This window comes from Scyliorhinus canicula, chromosome 2 (assembly GCF_902713615.1).
Source record: "Scyliorhinus canicula chromosome 2, sScyCan1.1, whole genome shotgun sequence".
Lineage (NCBI taxonomy): Eukaryota > Metazoa > Chordata > Chondrichthyes > Carcharhiniformes > Scyliorhinidae > Scyliorhinus > Scyliorhinus canicula.
The window spans coordinates 112,669,985-112,685,731 of record NC_052147.1 but is presented as its reverse complement, the minus strand read 5'-3'; the positions used below and the strand labels follow the sequence as shown (position 1 = coordinate 112,685,731).

The 15,747-nt window shown below is 50.4% G+C and overlaps 1 protein-coding gene across 1 annotated transcript in view; it reads left to right on the top strand.

Moving 5' to 3' along the window:
- The first annotated feature begins 785 nt into the window (after positions 1-785).
- The window catches only part of rab15 (RAB15, member RAS oncogene family), a 202,696-nt gene continuing 187,734 nt past the window's right edge, over positions 786-15,747 (top strand). Inside the window, exon 1 of the mRNA XM_038785072.1 lies at positions 786-1,173. Within this exon, the coding sequence (XP_038641000.1) occupies positions 1,050-1,173 (124 nt within the window). The 5' untranslated portion in view covers positions 786-1,049. The remainder of the gene's footprint in view (positions 1,174-15,747) is intronic.

The following is a 15,747-nucleotide window of genomic DNA, read 5'->3' as shown; positions in this document are numbered from 1 at the left end:
ACAAAATAATAGGACCCCATAAGTAATCTCATGGGAGATTTTAACCTTCATATAGATTGAACAAATCAAATTGGCAAAGATAACCTGGAGGATGAGTTCACAGAAGCATTTAGAAAAAAAAGGATCCTCGATTGGGTGGGAATCAAAACAGGAAAAGGATGAAGGTTCGGAATGAGGGAGCAGAACTAAGCTGAGAAGAAAGGTTAGTGTCAGGAAGAAGCAAAAATAATCAATCACACACTAAAAAGGAAGATTCGAAAAAGATGAAATCAGCGAAGCAGTTCGACAATAGGCTGAGCGAAGGGAAAGGAGATGGGGTTTAAATGGGGAAAGGAAGAAGTTAAGGGCAAGGGAATGGGTTAAACAAAAGGGGAAGGTGTTATGGGATAGGGAAAGGAGGGAAAGATTAAAGGAGGAAATGGGAAGGGATGAAAGAAAAAGGATTAAGGGGAAAGGGATTAAGGGGAAAGGGGAGTGGGTTAAAGAAAAGGGGAGGGCAAGAAAAGAGATGTGGAAGGAATTAAGGGGAAGGGGAAAGGAGAAGAGGTTAAGGGAAGGGGGAATGGGAAAGGGGTTAAGGGGAATGGGTTAAAGGAAAGGGGAGGGAAGATAAAGAGAAGTGGAAGGGATTAAGGGGAAGGAGAGGGGGAAAGGATGAAGGGGTTCAGGGTAAATGGAAGTGAAGAGGTTGGGCTCGGGGTGAAGGGAAGGCTGTGGGGCTCCAGCTCTCGGGCTGCTGTGAGGTGGAGTCCCACACACCGCGTCATACATTGCAGACACAGAGTCCCCTCCCCACATCCCCATTCCTGTCAGTGTGAGGAACAGAAAGATTCCTCCTGCCCGTGTGTCCTCATAGCAGCGCAGGTACAGCCGAGGAGAAAAGGCAGCCCGGGAGCGCCCTGTCTGCAACAACGCCAAACACACCGAGTGCTGGGGTGCAGCCCGCCAGTCCACGGGCAGATATGGGACTCGCGCGGAATAAAGGAGCCGCGCTCCGGGTTCATCTGTCTGGTTAAAGTGTTCGACTTCGCAGTCCATGAGGGCGCACCATGGCCAAGCAGTATGATGTGTTATTCAGACTGCTGCTGATCGGAGACTCCGGGGTGGGGAAGACTTGCCTGCTCTGCCGCTTCACCGACAACCAGTTCCACGCTTCACACATCTCCACCATCGGTAAGAGAGATTGGAGAGCAGCTTTTGTGTCCCCCCCCACGCCCTGGCCGCTTCCCACACTGTCAGATCCTTTGTTTTCTGCACTGGAACCGCTCCAGCCTCCGAGGTGACCACAGGGGCATTGGCCGTGTGGATTTGGAGTCTTATTCCGGTTTTGTGTGTGTGTGTGTGTGGTGGTTGGGGGGGGGGGGGGGTGGTTGGAAGTTTCACTTGGGCCATTTGGAAGTCAAGCGGGGAGACGGTCGAGTTGCTTCGTGGAGTTGTGCACAAAAGAAAAATTGCCCGCCGGTTGTTCAGCTGGCAGTGCAAGGACGAGGCAAGTGCACTCCCACCGCGAGTGGCTTCCCATTGAACTGAAATCTCTCCACCCCCGGGAATTTGCAAACCAATTGCTTGCAGTCATCCCGGATTGATACAGGTTCTGGACAGTTAGAGTTATTATTCAGTGATGTCTGTGTGTGTGTGGGGGGGGGGGGGGGGGGGGGGGGGTTATTAATGCGGATTGTAAGAAAGGTATTTTTTTGTGCCAACAATCCTTCACCAACTTCATGATGTGGGGGAATCGGGGGCCACTCCGGTGGTCGAGCTGACTCCCCGAGATCATGATTGGAGCCTGCGGCAGATCCATGTGAAGCTGAAATGTCTGCAATTCTGCAAGGAACAAAGTTGCTGCGAATCAATGGCTCTGTGCGTTTCCCATTGAAAACAGCAGCGGAATAGGACAGAATGGCACATAGAACACAGCACTTGCATTGGTCCTTCCCCTTTAGACTTTTCTCATGTTACATGTTACCACAATACTGATAGATCATTCATCATGTTAACCATCATCTTGCCGGGGGGATGGGGGATATTTGATAGGTGCTTTTTTTACAGTTGCATGCCCTTCAACCCTCCTGGTTTACCAGGGCTGGTGATACATGTTGCCTTTTCTGACACCAGTGACTGGGGTTCTTCTGTGGCCAACGCTTGGAGTGGGTCTTTAACCCAAGGCCAAGGCTCAGGGAAAAAACCTATCAACTACGCCACTCATTCAGGCTGAGGAACTTGCATTTATAACGCTCGTTTAATACAGAGAAAAGTTCCTGAAATTAGGAGATTATTTTGGAGTAGGGTATCAAATGTTTACTCAAAGAGGTGGATATAAAGTAGGATCATATCCCTCTATTCCCATCCTATCCATCTATTTGTCAAGTCTCCCCTGCAACGTCACTGTCGTACCTGCTTCCATTACCACCCCCGGCAGCGAGTTCCAGGCTCCCAGTGCCCTCCGTGTTTAAAACTTCCCTCGCCCCTCGCACATCTCCTCTAAACTTTGCCACTCACACCTTAAACCTATGCCCCCTAGTAATTGACTCTTCCACCCTGGGAAAAACTTTCTGATCATCCACTCTGTCCATGCCCCGCATAATCTTGTAGACTTCTATCATGGTGACTATCTTATATTAATGGCCTCTAGTTCTGCTCTTTCCCACAAGAAGAAACATTCTCTCTGTGCCTACTTGATCAAAACCTTTCAGAATTTAAAAATCCTCCATAAGGTTACATCTCAGCCTTTTTTTTCAAAAGAAATGAGAGTGAGCCTGTCAATCCTTTCCTGACGCTAGTGATTGGGGTGGGGGTTGGGTAGAGGACAAATAACCAATGTTAGAGGACTGAGGAGTCCAGACATTTGCAAGGCTGGAGGAGGGTAATGATAGAGAGAATTGAGGCCATAAAGGACTTTCAGTCAGAGCCATCCTGGGACTGGGAACCAATATGGATCAGCAAGGGCAGTGATGATGGGTGAGCGAGGTTTGGTGCAGGAAAAGCTGCAGGTAAGACTTTTATGGAGGATGGACAGCTGGCCGAGAGTGCTTTTGAATAGTGGCGTCTGGACATAACAAAAGCACAAATGTGGATTTTAGCAGAAAATCGGCTGATATGAGATAGGAGACAGGACAATATTATGGACATGGATGTAGTCAGCCTTTATACTGGAGAGGATATGAGGTCAGAAACCACTGACGCCCACATGCCATGACGAATTTTTAAAAATGACCAAAACATTCAGAGTACATTTCAACTTTGTGCAAAGGTATTGAGCAAGCTGTGGGGTTGCCAAAATCTCTGAGGGATGAATTTGAATTTTGGACACCCAGTTGCATTTTGTCAACCAGTCTTCTCAAGCACAGGAAACCTCCAACACTTGAAACCTCAAGTGTCATCAATGGGGACGAAAATCACTTGTATTTCTGTACTGACGGGCGGCACAGTTGTTAGCACTACTGCCTCACAGCGCCAGGGATCAGGGTTCAATTCCGGGTTTGGGTGACTGTTTGAGTGGAGTTTGCTTTTTCTCCCCTTGTCTGCGTGGATTTCCTCCGGGTGCTCCGGGTTCCTCCCACAGTCCAAAGATGCGCAGGTTAGGTAGATTGGCCAAGCTAAAATTGCCCCTTAGTGTCGAAAGGTTAGGTGGGGTTAGAGGGATAGGATGGGGAAGTGGGTCTAGGCAGGCTGTTCTTTCAGAGGGTCGGGGTGGACTTGATGGGCTGAATGGTCTCCTGCATTGTAGGGATTCTATACTTGCCTTATCAAATCTCTCTGAAATACCCTAAAATACTTCTATAAACTATTACTGAAGTTTAGTTGTGGTTTATTTAGGTTGCCTGCTCTTGCCATTTCTTTGTGTAGCTATGTCCTAAAACCAGCAATGAATAAGGGACAAGTTAAATTATTTTTGGAGCTGATTGGAATTGCAAATTAGTGTTTGAAAATCATCCAGGTTTTCCAGCAGTCAAGTCATAAATCTGAGGCACACTCGTCCTACTTCCAGATCTACTTGCAAACTTTATTGCCATGTTGTAATTTGGAACATTTCAGTTGAACAGTGAATCAGAGCAAAGAATGTTCTTTGTTTTGCCATCACCAAAAGGAGCTGAGGGCTGTGCTTCAGAAACACTTATTTTGGAATTCAACCTGCAAGGCTACATAATCTAGAACCATGAGGTCACAATAGATCTGCTGGGTCAAATACAAATTTTGCACAGCCAGTTTCCTAACATCTCTACTTATTAAATCATTTTAAAATTCTTTGTTGCCTGGTTTTACTGTGTCAGAGATGTGATCCCCTGAAGCAATTACATCCCATAATGCTTTCCTTTAACAAATTAACATGCTACACTCTTTGGATTACCAAGATTGTGAGATTTCAAGAACAAGGATGTGTAGTCATATCAATATATTTTAGTTCATTCTGAAGTTTACAGAAAATAGTCTATGGAATAGTTATCCTGATACAGTTCTGCTGCTTCAATTTGCTGAACATCTGGTATTACATTAAACTCCAGTTAAGTGTTTGGCTTTTTAAGTCCATTCCACTTTGCATTGCAAACCCTTCCAGATTTTCTTGGGTGTCAGCAGGAATGAAAGAGTTATATTTGGAGGCAGGCGGAATGTGGAGTTGAGGCCATAATCAGATCAACCATAATCTTGTTGAATGGTGGAGCAGGTTGGAGGGGCCGAATGGCCTACTGCTGCTCCTAATTCATATGTTCACTGCCTCAGAATCGTGGAAGAAAATTATTGGCTGTGGTTTCTGACAAAATGTGTGAGGCTTAATTCAGCGACTGCATTGCGCCGGTGCAGATCTAGGCGCAACGGGTGAATCGTGCAGGGGCCCCAAATCACCCGACTTGCCCTGCCCGCCATGATCTATTTCTCGCCCTCGCTGGCCGAGATCCACAACTGCATATTACCTGGATGCCAGGGCCATCCTGTGGCAGGGAATATTCTCATTTAAGTCTCTTGGAATATGTCCATCCAGAGTTGGCTACCCTAACACAAGTTCATGCCAAAATAAATCACATTTGTTGCATCAATAACAAATCAAGGTATCGTCTATGGTTGTATGGCATCACAATATTTTTACTTAGCATAATCAGTTTGACACTGGTTGTTTTTTTAATTCCCTCAAGTATTCCAAAAAAAAGGCAGGGATATTTTGTAGCAGCTCTCTAAGTACTTTACTGAAACTGTTCTCCCTCCCAGCCCGCATGCAGTCATTAAATCTCTCCACAGAGATTAGCGTGGCATACCTGCAGTCGGTGTCTTCATGATGATCAGGAAAATAAATAAACAGTTTGTCTTTTGGAGTAACCAAAGAACAGCTACACCATCTAATTCAATGTTGGGCAACCTGCAGCTCATGGCCAGTTGCAGCCAATCTGGCGTCTGAGTGCAGCACACGAGACATTTTTGTTGACCGTTGCTCATGAGCAGGCATTCCGCTGATTTCCATCCGAGTTTTTGTTTTCCCACCGGTATGACCCAGTGATACACACATAAAGCAAAGGGCTTCTGGGCATGCCCAGCACTGGAAAAATTCTGGAAGGGGGTGGCGGGGACGGTGTCGAGGGTGGTTGGATCCAGGGTCAAACCAGGGTGGGGACTCGCGATTTTTGGGGTTGGGGTGGAGCCGGGAGTGCAGGAGGCGAAAGAGGCCGGTGTCCTGGCCTTTGCGTCCCTAGTAGCCCGTCGAAGGATTCTGTTACAATGGAAGGATGCAAGGCCCCCAAGCGTGGAGACCTGGATCAGTGACATGGCGGGATTTATAAAATTGGAAAAGGTCAAATTTGCCCTGAGAGGATCAATACAAGGGTTCTATAAACGATGGCAGCCTTTTCTGGACTTCCTGGCTCAGAGATAGGTAACTGGGTCAATAGCAGCAGCAACCCGGGGGGGGGGGGGGGGGGGGCGGTGCATTATTGTAGTGTTTATTCTGTAACTTTATAGTGTGTTAATTTGCGTTGTTGTTAAAATGCTGGGTTGTTCATGGGGATGGGGCGAATGTATATGATTGTTAATATTATTGTTATTTTCGGTATTTTACTAAGGTGCGTTATTGTTGTATAAAATCAAAATTTCTCAATAAAAATTATTTAAAAAAAATAAATAAAGCAAAGGGCAAGTAGGGTTGGTTTAGCACAGTGGGCTAAACAGCTGATTTGCAATGCAGAACAAGGCAGCAGCGCGGGTTCAATTCCCGTACCAGCCTCCCCGAACAGGCGCTGGAATGTGGCAACTGGGGTTTTTTCACAGTAACTTCATTGAAGCCTACTTGTGACAATAAGCGATGATTATTATAAGTGAGGTGCATGCTCATTGCGCACAACATTGACTGTGGGGCACGCTGTGTCCAAAGTGTAAATATTTATTTTGTTTTTTGCCATTTGAAGTTGATACTTTTATTAATATATGAATGATTAAGCATTTTTTAAATAACTCGTTATGGAATATTTGGTGTACACCTCAGGGACTGCAGCGGTTCAAGAAGGCAGCTCACCACCACCTTCTGAACTCCAATTGGGGGTGGACAACAAATGCTGGCCTAACCAGCGACGCCCACATCCCGTAAATTCATTTAAAAGAAATGTATTTGATCTTATTTACCGGGTCGTGGTTAGTGAACAAGCCCGATTTCAATTTTGTGGCCCACTGAGACGAAGGAGGGCCACTCATGCCGCATGCGGCTCACTAGCCAGCCTAGGCTGCCCATCACTGCATGTGAACACAGTGAATGCTTATTGAATCAGAAAAACCAAGGGAGGACGTCCGGAGGCGGCCAGGCGGTTGATGGTCACGCAGCTCGGAGTCGGTGCTTCCGGCTCAGTGGTCCACAGTCCAACTGGTGGACTTCTTCAGAGCTCAATTTCAAAAACAGAGGTTGGAAACCTCTGTGAACCTGACCAGGGTCACTGACCTGATTCAGGTGGCAGTGGAGAGAGTTGAACAGTGACCTGAGGTCAGGGTGTCTTGCTACAGAAAATGGAGGAGTCCGTCGCCGACCACGAGGACTGACTGGCCTCGCTAGAAGCGGAACTTTCCTTGCTGGCTGTCAGTCACAAAATCTGAGCAACCAGATTGACGAACTAGAAAATCGTGAGCGTCATCAAAATATCCGATTAGTGGGTCTGCCGGAGGGGTTAGTGGCTCACAACCTTCGGAGTTTATTGCACAGATGGTGGGGAGGTTGATAGGTAAGAAAGCCTTCGGCCATCCTCTCGAGATTGGCTGTACGTATTGAGCACGAGGGAGAAAGCTGAAGGCTGGCGAGCAGCCAAGGGTGATGGTGGTGCGACTGCACCGTTTTGTGGAGAAGGAAAAGATCCTGAGATGGGCCAAGCAGGTGAAGCAGAGCTCGTGGGAAGGGAGCGTGATCTCAATGTACCCCAGGGCATGGAACTGGCTAAACATCGGGCCGGTTTGAACAGGATCAAGGCAATCTTGCATAAGGAAGGTGTCAATTTGAAGTTCTGTATCCGGCTGGTTTATTGACCACCTTTCAGAATCAGGAGCACTGTTTAGACACTTCGGATGAGGCGAGTAGTTTCTTTGGACCAGGGGATTGGGAATTTGTAAATATGTTGAAATGTATTTGAATTGTTCTGTTGATGATATTGCTGGTGTTCTGTTGCTTGTACACTTTTCTGTTTCTTGTTTTTTTCCCTTCTCTATTATTTTCCCCCCTGTTTCCTTTTTATTGAAGTGAGCTAGATATTCTGGGTTTGGGGGATGTGTCAGGTTCAGGGAAGACACGATCCTCGTGTGGGGGGTCACCATACTGGTGTGAGAACCAGTAAGCGAAAGGGATGTGGGGGACGAGATGGAGAGAGGAGGGTAGGGTTTTGAATATTTATCTTTCTTGGCCTAGTTTGAGGGGAGGGGAAGGAAGCTGATATTGAAGTACTGTTAGGGTACTGAGGTATAGAAGTTGGCGGCAGTGGACACCTTATGGAGGCCTCAAGTAGTGCGACTCGACGACCTGGAGTGATTGGATTCAACTAAAATATGGCTGACTCAAGGGGGGTAGGTGCCCCTTCACATGAATGGTAACTTGGAATGCCTGGGGTCTAAATGGCCCTGTTAAAAGGTCGCACATATTCACGCATTTGAAGAATCTGAGGGTTTGATGTTTCTCCAGGAAACTCACTTAAAGGTGGCTGACCAACCAAGACTATGAAGGGAGTGGGTTGGTCAGGTATACCATTCAGGACTTGACATGAAGGCGAGAGGGGTGGCTGTATTAATAAGCAAGAGGGTGGCTTTTTCAGTAAAAAGGTGCATTGCCAATCTGAGTGGAAGATTCGGGCTGGTGAGCGTGTGGTTGGAGGGTTCCCCGATAATGTTTACTCCCCAAACAGGGATGATGCGGATTTTATGAGATAGGTTCTGTCGTTGATCCCTGATTTGGATACACACAAATGGACTGGACTGCTCGTGCTCTAGATCCGGAAGGATATCGGTGATTGCCGGGAAGTTGTCAAGATTCATGAAACTTATGGTGGGGCGTCAATCCGTAATGTTTTGATAGACCTAGGATGAGGGTGTTTTCCTTCTTTTCACATGTTCACAAGTGTTATCCCTGGATAGACTTTTTTGTTTTGGATAAGAAATTGATCTCACGAGTAGCTGGGACAGAGTGCTCGACGATCGTGGTGTCTGACCATGCTCCACATTGGATGGACCTAGAGGCAAAAAGGGCGTCTCCTCACAGACCCCAGTGAAGGCTGGACATAGGTCTTGCAGATAAGGGAATATGTAAAAGGATAGAAGGGGCTATTCATAACTGGGTGGACCAGAATGACACGGGGGTGGTTTCTGCCGGGGTGTTATAGGAGACACTGAAGGCTGCGTTGGGGAGAGTTCATCTCGATCCGGGTGCACAGGTTAAGAGCGGAGCGAGAGGAGCAGAGAAGGTTGGTGGAGGCAATTTTGGCAGTAGATCGTAGTTATCTGGGATCACATGAGGAGGCACTGTTAAAGGAGCGACAGAAGCTCCAGGTGGCATTTAACCTGGTCACTTCTGATAAGGTGGTGAGATAACTGCGCAAAGCTGGAGGGTTGGTGTACGAGTACGGGGAGAGGGCCAGTAGGATGCTTGTTCACCAACTGAGGAAACAGGCGGTGGCAAAGAGATAGGCAGGCTGAGGGACGAGAGGGGCAGGGAGGTAATGGACCTTGAAGATAGAATTTTTTAGACTTTTTATCAGAGGCTATACCAATCGGAACCTCTGTCAGTGAACGAGGCGAGATGGCGCTTTTTGGATGGATTAGAGTTTCCAGAGGTGGATCAGGCGAGGGCACAGGAGTTGGGGGCCCCAGTAAGTCTACAGGAGCTGGTGGGTATAGTGAGGCCGACGCAGTCCAGGAAAGCCCCGGGCCCAGACTGATTCCCAGCCAAATTCTACAAGCATTTTGGCATGCTGCTGGGTCCATTGCTGGTGCGGATATACCAGAAAGCGTGGGAGAAGGGTGTGCTCCCCCCCATCCCGGACCAAACCGGGTTTGTAAAAGGTAGACTATTAATGACTACTATACGGAAGCTATTAGATGTAATTATGATATCCGTAGGAAGAAGTGGGATGGAGATTGCAGTGTCAGTGGATGCTGAGAAGACATTCGACCGAGTGGAATGGGCGTACTTGTTAGACGTATTGGAGCGGTTTGGGTTTGGACAGGGATTTGTAGACTGGGTCAGACTGCTGTACAAAGCCCTGAAAGCAAGTATTTCAACTAACGGGGCTAACTCTGAGTACTTGTGTATACTTCAACGCAAGAAGCATCAGGAATAAGGTGGGTGAACTTAAGGCATGGATCGGTACTTGGGACCACGATGTGGTGGCCATCACGGAAACTTGGATAGAAGAGGGGCAGAAATGGTTGTTGGTTATAGATGTTTCAACAAGATTAGGGAGGATGGTAAAATAGGTGGGGGGGGGGGGGTGGCATTGTTAATTAGAGATAGTATAACAGCTGCATTCAAGTGGATAGAGCTGTGAAGAAGGCCTATGGTGTGCTAGCGTTCATTAACAGAGGGATTGAATTTAAGAGCCGTGAGGTGATGATGCAGCTGTACAAAACCTTGGTCAGGCCACATTTGGAGTACTGTGTGCAGTTCTGGTCACCTCATTTTAGGAAGGATGTGGAAGCTTTGGAAAAGGTGCAAAGGAGATTTACCAGGATGTTGCCTGGAATGGAGAGTAGGTCATATGAGGAAAGGTTGAGGGTGCTAGGCCTTTACTCATTAGAACGGAGAAGGATGAGGGGCGACCTGATAAAGGTTTATAAGATGATCAGGGGAATAGATAGAGTAGACAGTCAGAGACTTTTTCCCCGGGTGGAACAAACCATTACAAGGGGACATAAATTTAATGTAAATGGTGGAAGATATAAGGGGGATGTCAGAGGTAGGTTCTTTACCCAGAGAGTAGTGGGGGCATGGAATGCACTGCCTGTGGAAGTAGTTGAGTCGGAAATGTTAGGGACCTTCAAGCGGCTATTGGATAGGTACATGGATTATGGTAGAATAATGGAGTGTAGATTAATTTGTTCTTATGTGCAGCACAGTAGCATTGTGGATAGCACAATTGCTTCATAGCTCCAGGGTCTCAGGTTCGATTCCGGCTTGGGTCACTGTCTGTGCGGAGTCTGCACATCCTCCCTGTGTGTGCGTGGGTTTCCTCCGGGTGCTCCGGTTTCCTCCCACAGTCCAAAGATGTGCAGGTTGGGTGGATTGGCCATGATAATTGGCCCTTAGTGTCCAAAATACTACGATCTATGATTAACCTCGGACAAAAGTTCGGCACAACATCGTGGGCCGAAGGGCCTGTTCTGTGCTGTATTTCTCTATGTTCTATGTACTTAACCTTGCAGCATGAGATGAAGCAGGTATTCCCACTCACTCCATTGCTTCTTCCCTTGCAATTGAGCCATTGGTGATGTCTCTCCAGTCATCTGGGGAATGGAGGGGTATTGTGCGAGGGGGAGTGGAGCACTGGGTCTCCTTATATGCAGATGACCTCCTGTTGTACATTTCTTTTTTTTTTAAATAATTTTTATTCAAATTTTTCAACAAGTGCCCCTCCACTGTAAACGAATCCTGCGCCGGGCTACTAGAGACGCAAAGGCCAGGATACCGGCCTCTCTCGCCTCCTGCACTCCCGGCTCCGATGCTACCCAAAAAATAGCGAGCCCCCAGCCCAGTTCCACCCTGGAACCGACCACCTTGGACAAGGTCCCCGCCACCCACTTCCAGAACCCCTCCAACGTCGGACACGCCCAGAACATGTGGATGTGATTCGCCGGGCCTCCTGAACACCTCCCACACCTGTCCTCTCCCCCGAAGAACCGGCTCAGCCTGGCCCCAGTCATATGCGCCCTATGCAGCACCTTCAGCTGAATTAAACTGAGCCGTGCGCAAGAAGAGGACGAATACACCCTCCCCAGGGCGTCCGCCCACGTCCCATCATCGATCTCTTCCCCTAGCTCCTCCTCCCACTTCGCTTTCAGCTCCTCCACCGAGGCCTCCTCCCCCTCCTGCATCACCTGATAAATTGCCGAGATCCTCCCTTCACCGACCCACGTCCCCGAGAGCACCCTATCCTGCACCCCCCTAGGCGGCAATAGCGGAAACTCTGCCACCTGCTGCTTAACAAACGCCCTAATCTGCATATACCTTAAAGCATTCCCAGGGGGGAGACCCCACTTCCCCACCAACTCCTCTAAAGTCGCAAACTTCCTGTCGAGGAAAAGGTCCCCCATCCGCCTGATGCCTGCCCTATGCCAACTCAAAAACCCACCATCTATTCTCCCTGGTGCAAACCGGTGGTTACCCCGTATCGGGGTCCAAACTTAGGCCTTCACTTCCCCCCTATGCCGCCTCCACTGCCCCCAAATTTTGAGGGAAGCCACTACTACTGGACTCGTAGAGTACCTTGCCGGGGGGAGTGGGAGCGGGGCCGTCACCAATGCCTCCAAACTCGTGCCCACACAGGACGCCACCTCCAACCTCTTCCATGCGGCACCCCACATTCGCAGTCCAGTAGTACCCACACAGGTTGGGCAATGCCAAACCACCTACCTCCCTGCCTCGCTCCAGGAATACCCTCCTCATTCTCGGGGTCTTCCGCGCCCACACGAACCCCAGAATACTCTTATTAACCCTCCTAAAGAAAGCCTTCGGAATCAAGATGGGGAGACACTAGAAGAGAAACAAAAACCTCGGGAGCACCGTCATCCTAACCGACTGGACCCTGCCCGCCAAGGAGAGTGGCAGCGCATCCCACCTCCTGAACTCCTCCTCCATCTGTTCCACCAGCCTCAAAAGGTTTAGCCTATGTAGGGCCCCCCAGCTCCTAGCTATCTGGACACCCAGATATCTAAAGCTCCTCTACGCCCTCTTCAACGGGAGCTCCCCTATCTCCCTCTCCTGGTCCCCCAAGTGCAGCACAAACAGCTTCCCTCAAAATTTGGGGGCAGTGGAGGCGGCATAGGGGGAAGTGAAGGCCTCAGTGAAGGCCTCATAGGGGGAAGTGAAGGGTAACCACCGGTTTGCACCAGGGAGAATAAAGCTTATAGCCCGAAAAGTCCCCAAACTCCCCAAGTATCCCCAATATCTCTGGCATCCCCCCGCCGGATCCGCGATGTAAAGTAAATCATCCGCGTACAGCGACAATCGGTGCCCCCCCCCCCCCCTGCATAATCCCCCTCCAGTTCTTCGAAACCCTCAGCGCCATGGCCAGGGGTTCAATCGCAAACGCGAAGAGCAGGGGAGACAAGGGGCACCCCTGCCTCGTCCCCTGGGACAGCCGAAGGTCCTCCGATCTCCTCCCATTCGTCACCACGCTCACTGCCGGGGCACTATACAGCAGCCTCACCCAGCGAATGAATCCCTCACCAAACCCAAATCTCTTCAACACCTCCCACAGGTAGCTCCACTCCACCCTATCGAAGGCTCTCTCCGCAGCCATCGCTGCTACTATTTCCACCTCCCCATCCGCCGACGCCATCATCATAACATTAAGAAGCCGCTGCACATTGACATTCAGCTGGCTCCCCTTCACAAACCCCATTTGGTCCTCATGGATAACCATTGGGACCACATCTTCCACCCTTCTGGACAGTATCTTAGCCAACAACTTTGCGTCCACGTTGAGGAGCGAAATCGGTCTGTAAGACCCACACTGGAGGGGGTCCTTATTCACCTTCAGGATCAGTGAAATTATTGCTCTAGACATCGTTGGGGGCAAAGGCCCCCCCTCCCTCGCTTCATTCAGGGTCCTCACTAACAACAGGCCCAGCAGGTCCGAGAACCTCTTATAAAACTCCACCGGGAACCCGTCAGGTCCTGGTGCTTTCCCTGTCTGCATGCTCCCCAGCGCCTCCATCAGCTCCTACAACTCGATTGGGGCCCCAAGACCTTCCACCCGCTCCTCCTCCACTCTTGGGAACTCCAGTTTACCAAGAAAGCGGTCCATCCCGCCCACCTCCCTAGGGGGCACCGACCGGTACAGCTCCTCGTAGAAGGACCTGAACACCCTATTAATGCCCCTCGCACTCCGCACCAGGTTCCCTCCTGCATCTGTGACTCCCCCTATCTCTCTCGCTGCCTCCCGCTTCCAGAGCTGGTGAGCCGCATCCGACTTGCCTTCTCCCCGCGCCTCCCTCCACTGCGCCTCTGCCTTCCGGGTGGTCAGTATATCGAACTCCGCTTGGAGACTGCGACGCTTCCTCAAAAGCACCTCTTCCGGGACATCCGCTTACCTCCTGTCCACCCTTACCATTTCTTCCACCAACCTCTCCCTCTCAACCCTCTCCCCCCCTCCCTGTGTGCCCGAATAGATATCAGCTCCCCTCTAACCACTGCCTTCAACGCTTCCCAAACCACCCCAATTTGCACCTCCCCGTTATCGCTCCCCGTTATCGTTGGCTTCCAAATACCCCTCTATGCACCTACGGACCGCCCACATACTTCCTTCTCTGACAGAAGCCCCACATCTAGCCTCCACAGCGGGCATTGATCCTTCCCCTCCCCCAGCTCCAGGTCCACTGAATGCGGAGCGTGGTCAGATATGGCTATCGCCGAATACTCCGCCCCCACCACTCTCGGGATTAGCGCCCTGCTGAGGACAAAAAAATCAATCCGGGAATAAGCCTTGTGGACATGGGAGAAAAAGGAAAACTACCCACCTCCCGACCTCAAAAACCTCCAAGGGTCTACCCCTCCCATCTGATCCATAAACCCCCTCAGCACTGTGGCCGGCGGCGGCCTCTTGCCCGTCTTAGACCTCGAACGATCCAGAGCTGGGTCCAACACAGTATTAAAATCCCCTCCCAAGATCAAGCCCCTCCCCCGTCTCCAGGTCCGGAATCCGGCTCAACATTCGCTGCATGAAACCTGCACCGTCCCAGTTGGGGGCGTACACATTAACCAGAACCACCTCTTGAAGCCTACCACTCACCATTACGTATCTACCTGCACTGTCCGCCACCACACTCGACGCCACAAACGACAAGCTCTTACCAACTAAAATCGCCACCTCTCGATTCTTCGCATCTAGCCCCGAGTGGAACACCTGTCCAACCCAGCATCTTCCCAGCCTCACCTGATCCGCCACCTTAAGGTGCGTCTCCTGGAGCATAGCCACGTCCGCTCCCAGTCCCTTCAAATGCGCCAAGACCCGGGACTGCTTCACCGGTCCATTCAGCCCCCTCACGTTCCATGTGACCAGCCAAATCTGGGGGTCTTCCCCCTCCCTTTGCGCCGGTCAGCCACAGCTCTCCCTCAGCTCACCACGTGCCCGCAGAACCCCCCAGGCCCGTTCCCCTCGGTGGCAGACCCCCCCCCCCCCCCCCCCCCCCCCCCCGGTGTGACACAACCACCACTCCCCCCACCCAGTGCCGGTCCCGCCCACTGTGCCTCCAGCGCGGAAAGAAAGAAAGCCCGCATTTCCATCTCAGGATACCCAGCCCCCCCCGACCCAACACGCGGGAAAAAGAAGGGCGCGTGACCCAGCGGGCCCGCGAACAGCTCCTCAGCCCTCCACCAGTGAAAAACAAGAAAGCACCTGAATAAATAAATAACAGCCCAAAAAAGCAAAAAGGCATCAACAAACACAGCCAGAAAAACGAAAGGATACCCAGCCCCCCAGTCCTCAGTTCGAGTCCAACTTATCTGCCTGGACGAAGGCCCAGGCATCCTCCGGGGAATCGAAGTAAAGCTGGCGATCTTTATAAGTGACCCAGAGGCGAGCCGGCTGTAACAGACCAAACTTCACCCCCTTCTTGTGAAGCACTGCCTTCGTCTGATTAAAACCAGCCCTTCTCTTCGCCACCTCCGCGCTCCAATCCTGATAAATCCGGATTTCTGCATTCTCCCACTTGCTGCTCCTCTCCTTCTTCGTCCATCTCAGCACACACTCACGGTCAACGAAGCGGTGAAAACGGACCAGCATCGCCTAAGGTGGCTCGTTCGGCTTGGGCTTCCTCAACAGCACTCGATGGGCACCCTCCAGCTAAAAGGGCCCCTGGAACGACCCCGTGCCCATTAACAAGTTCAACATCACGGCCACATAGGCCCCCAAGTCCGAACCTTCCAGCCCCTCCGGGAGGCCCAGGATCCACACGTTCGTTCGACGGGAGCGGTTCTCCATCTCCTCCATCCTCGCTAGCCATTTCTTGTGGAGCGCCTCGTGCGACTCCACCTTCACTGCCAGGCCTAGGATTTCGTCCTCACTCACCGAGGCCTTTTGCCGT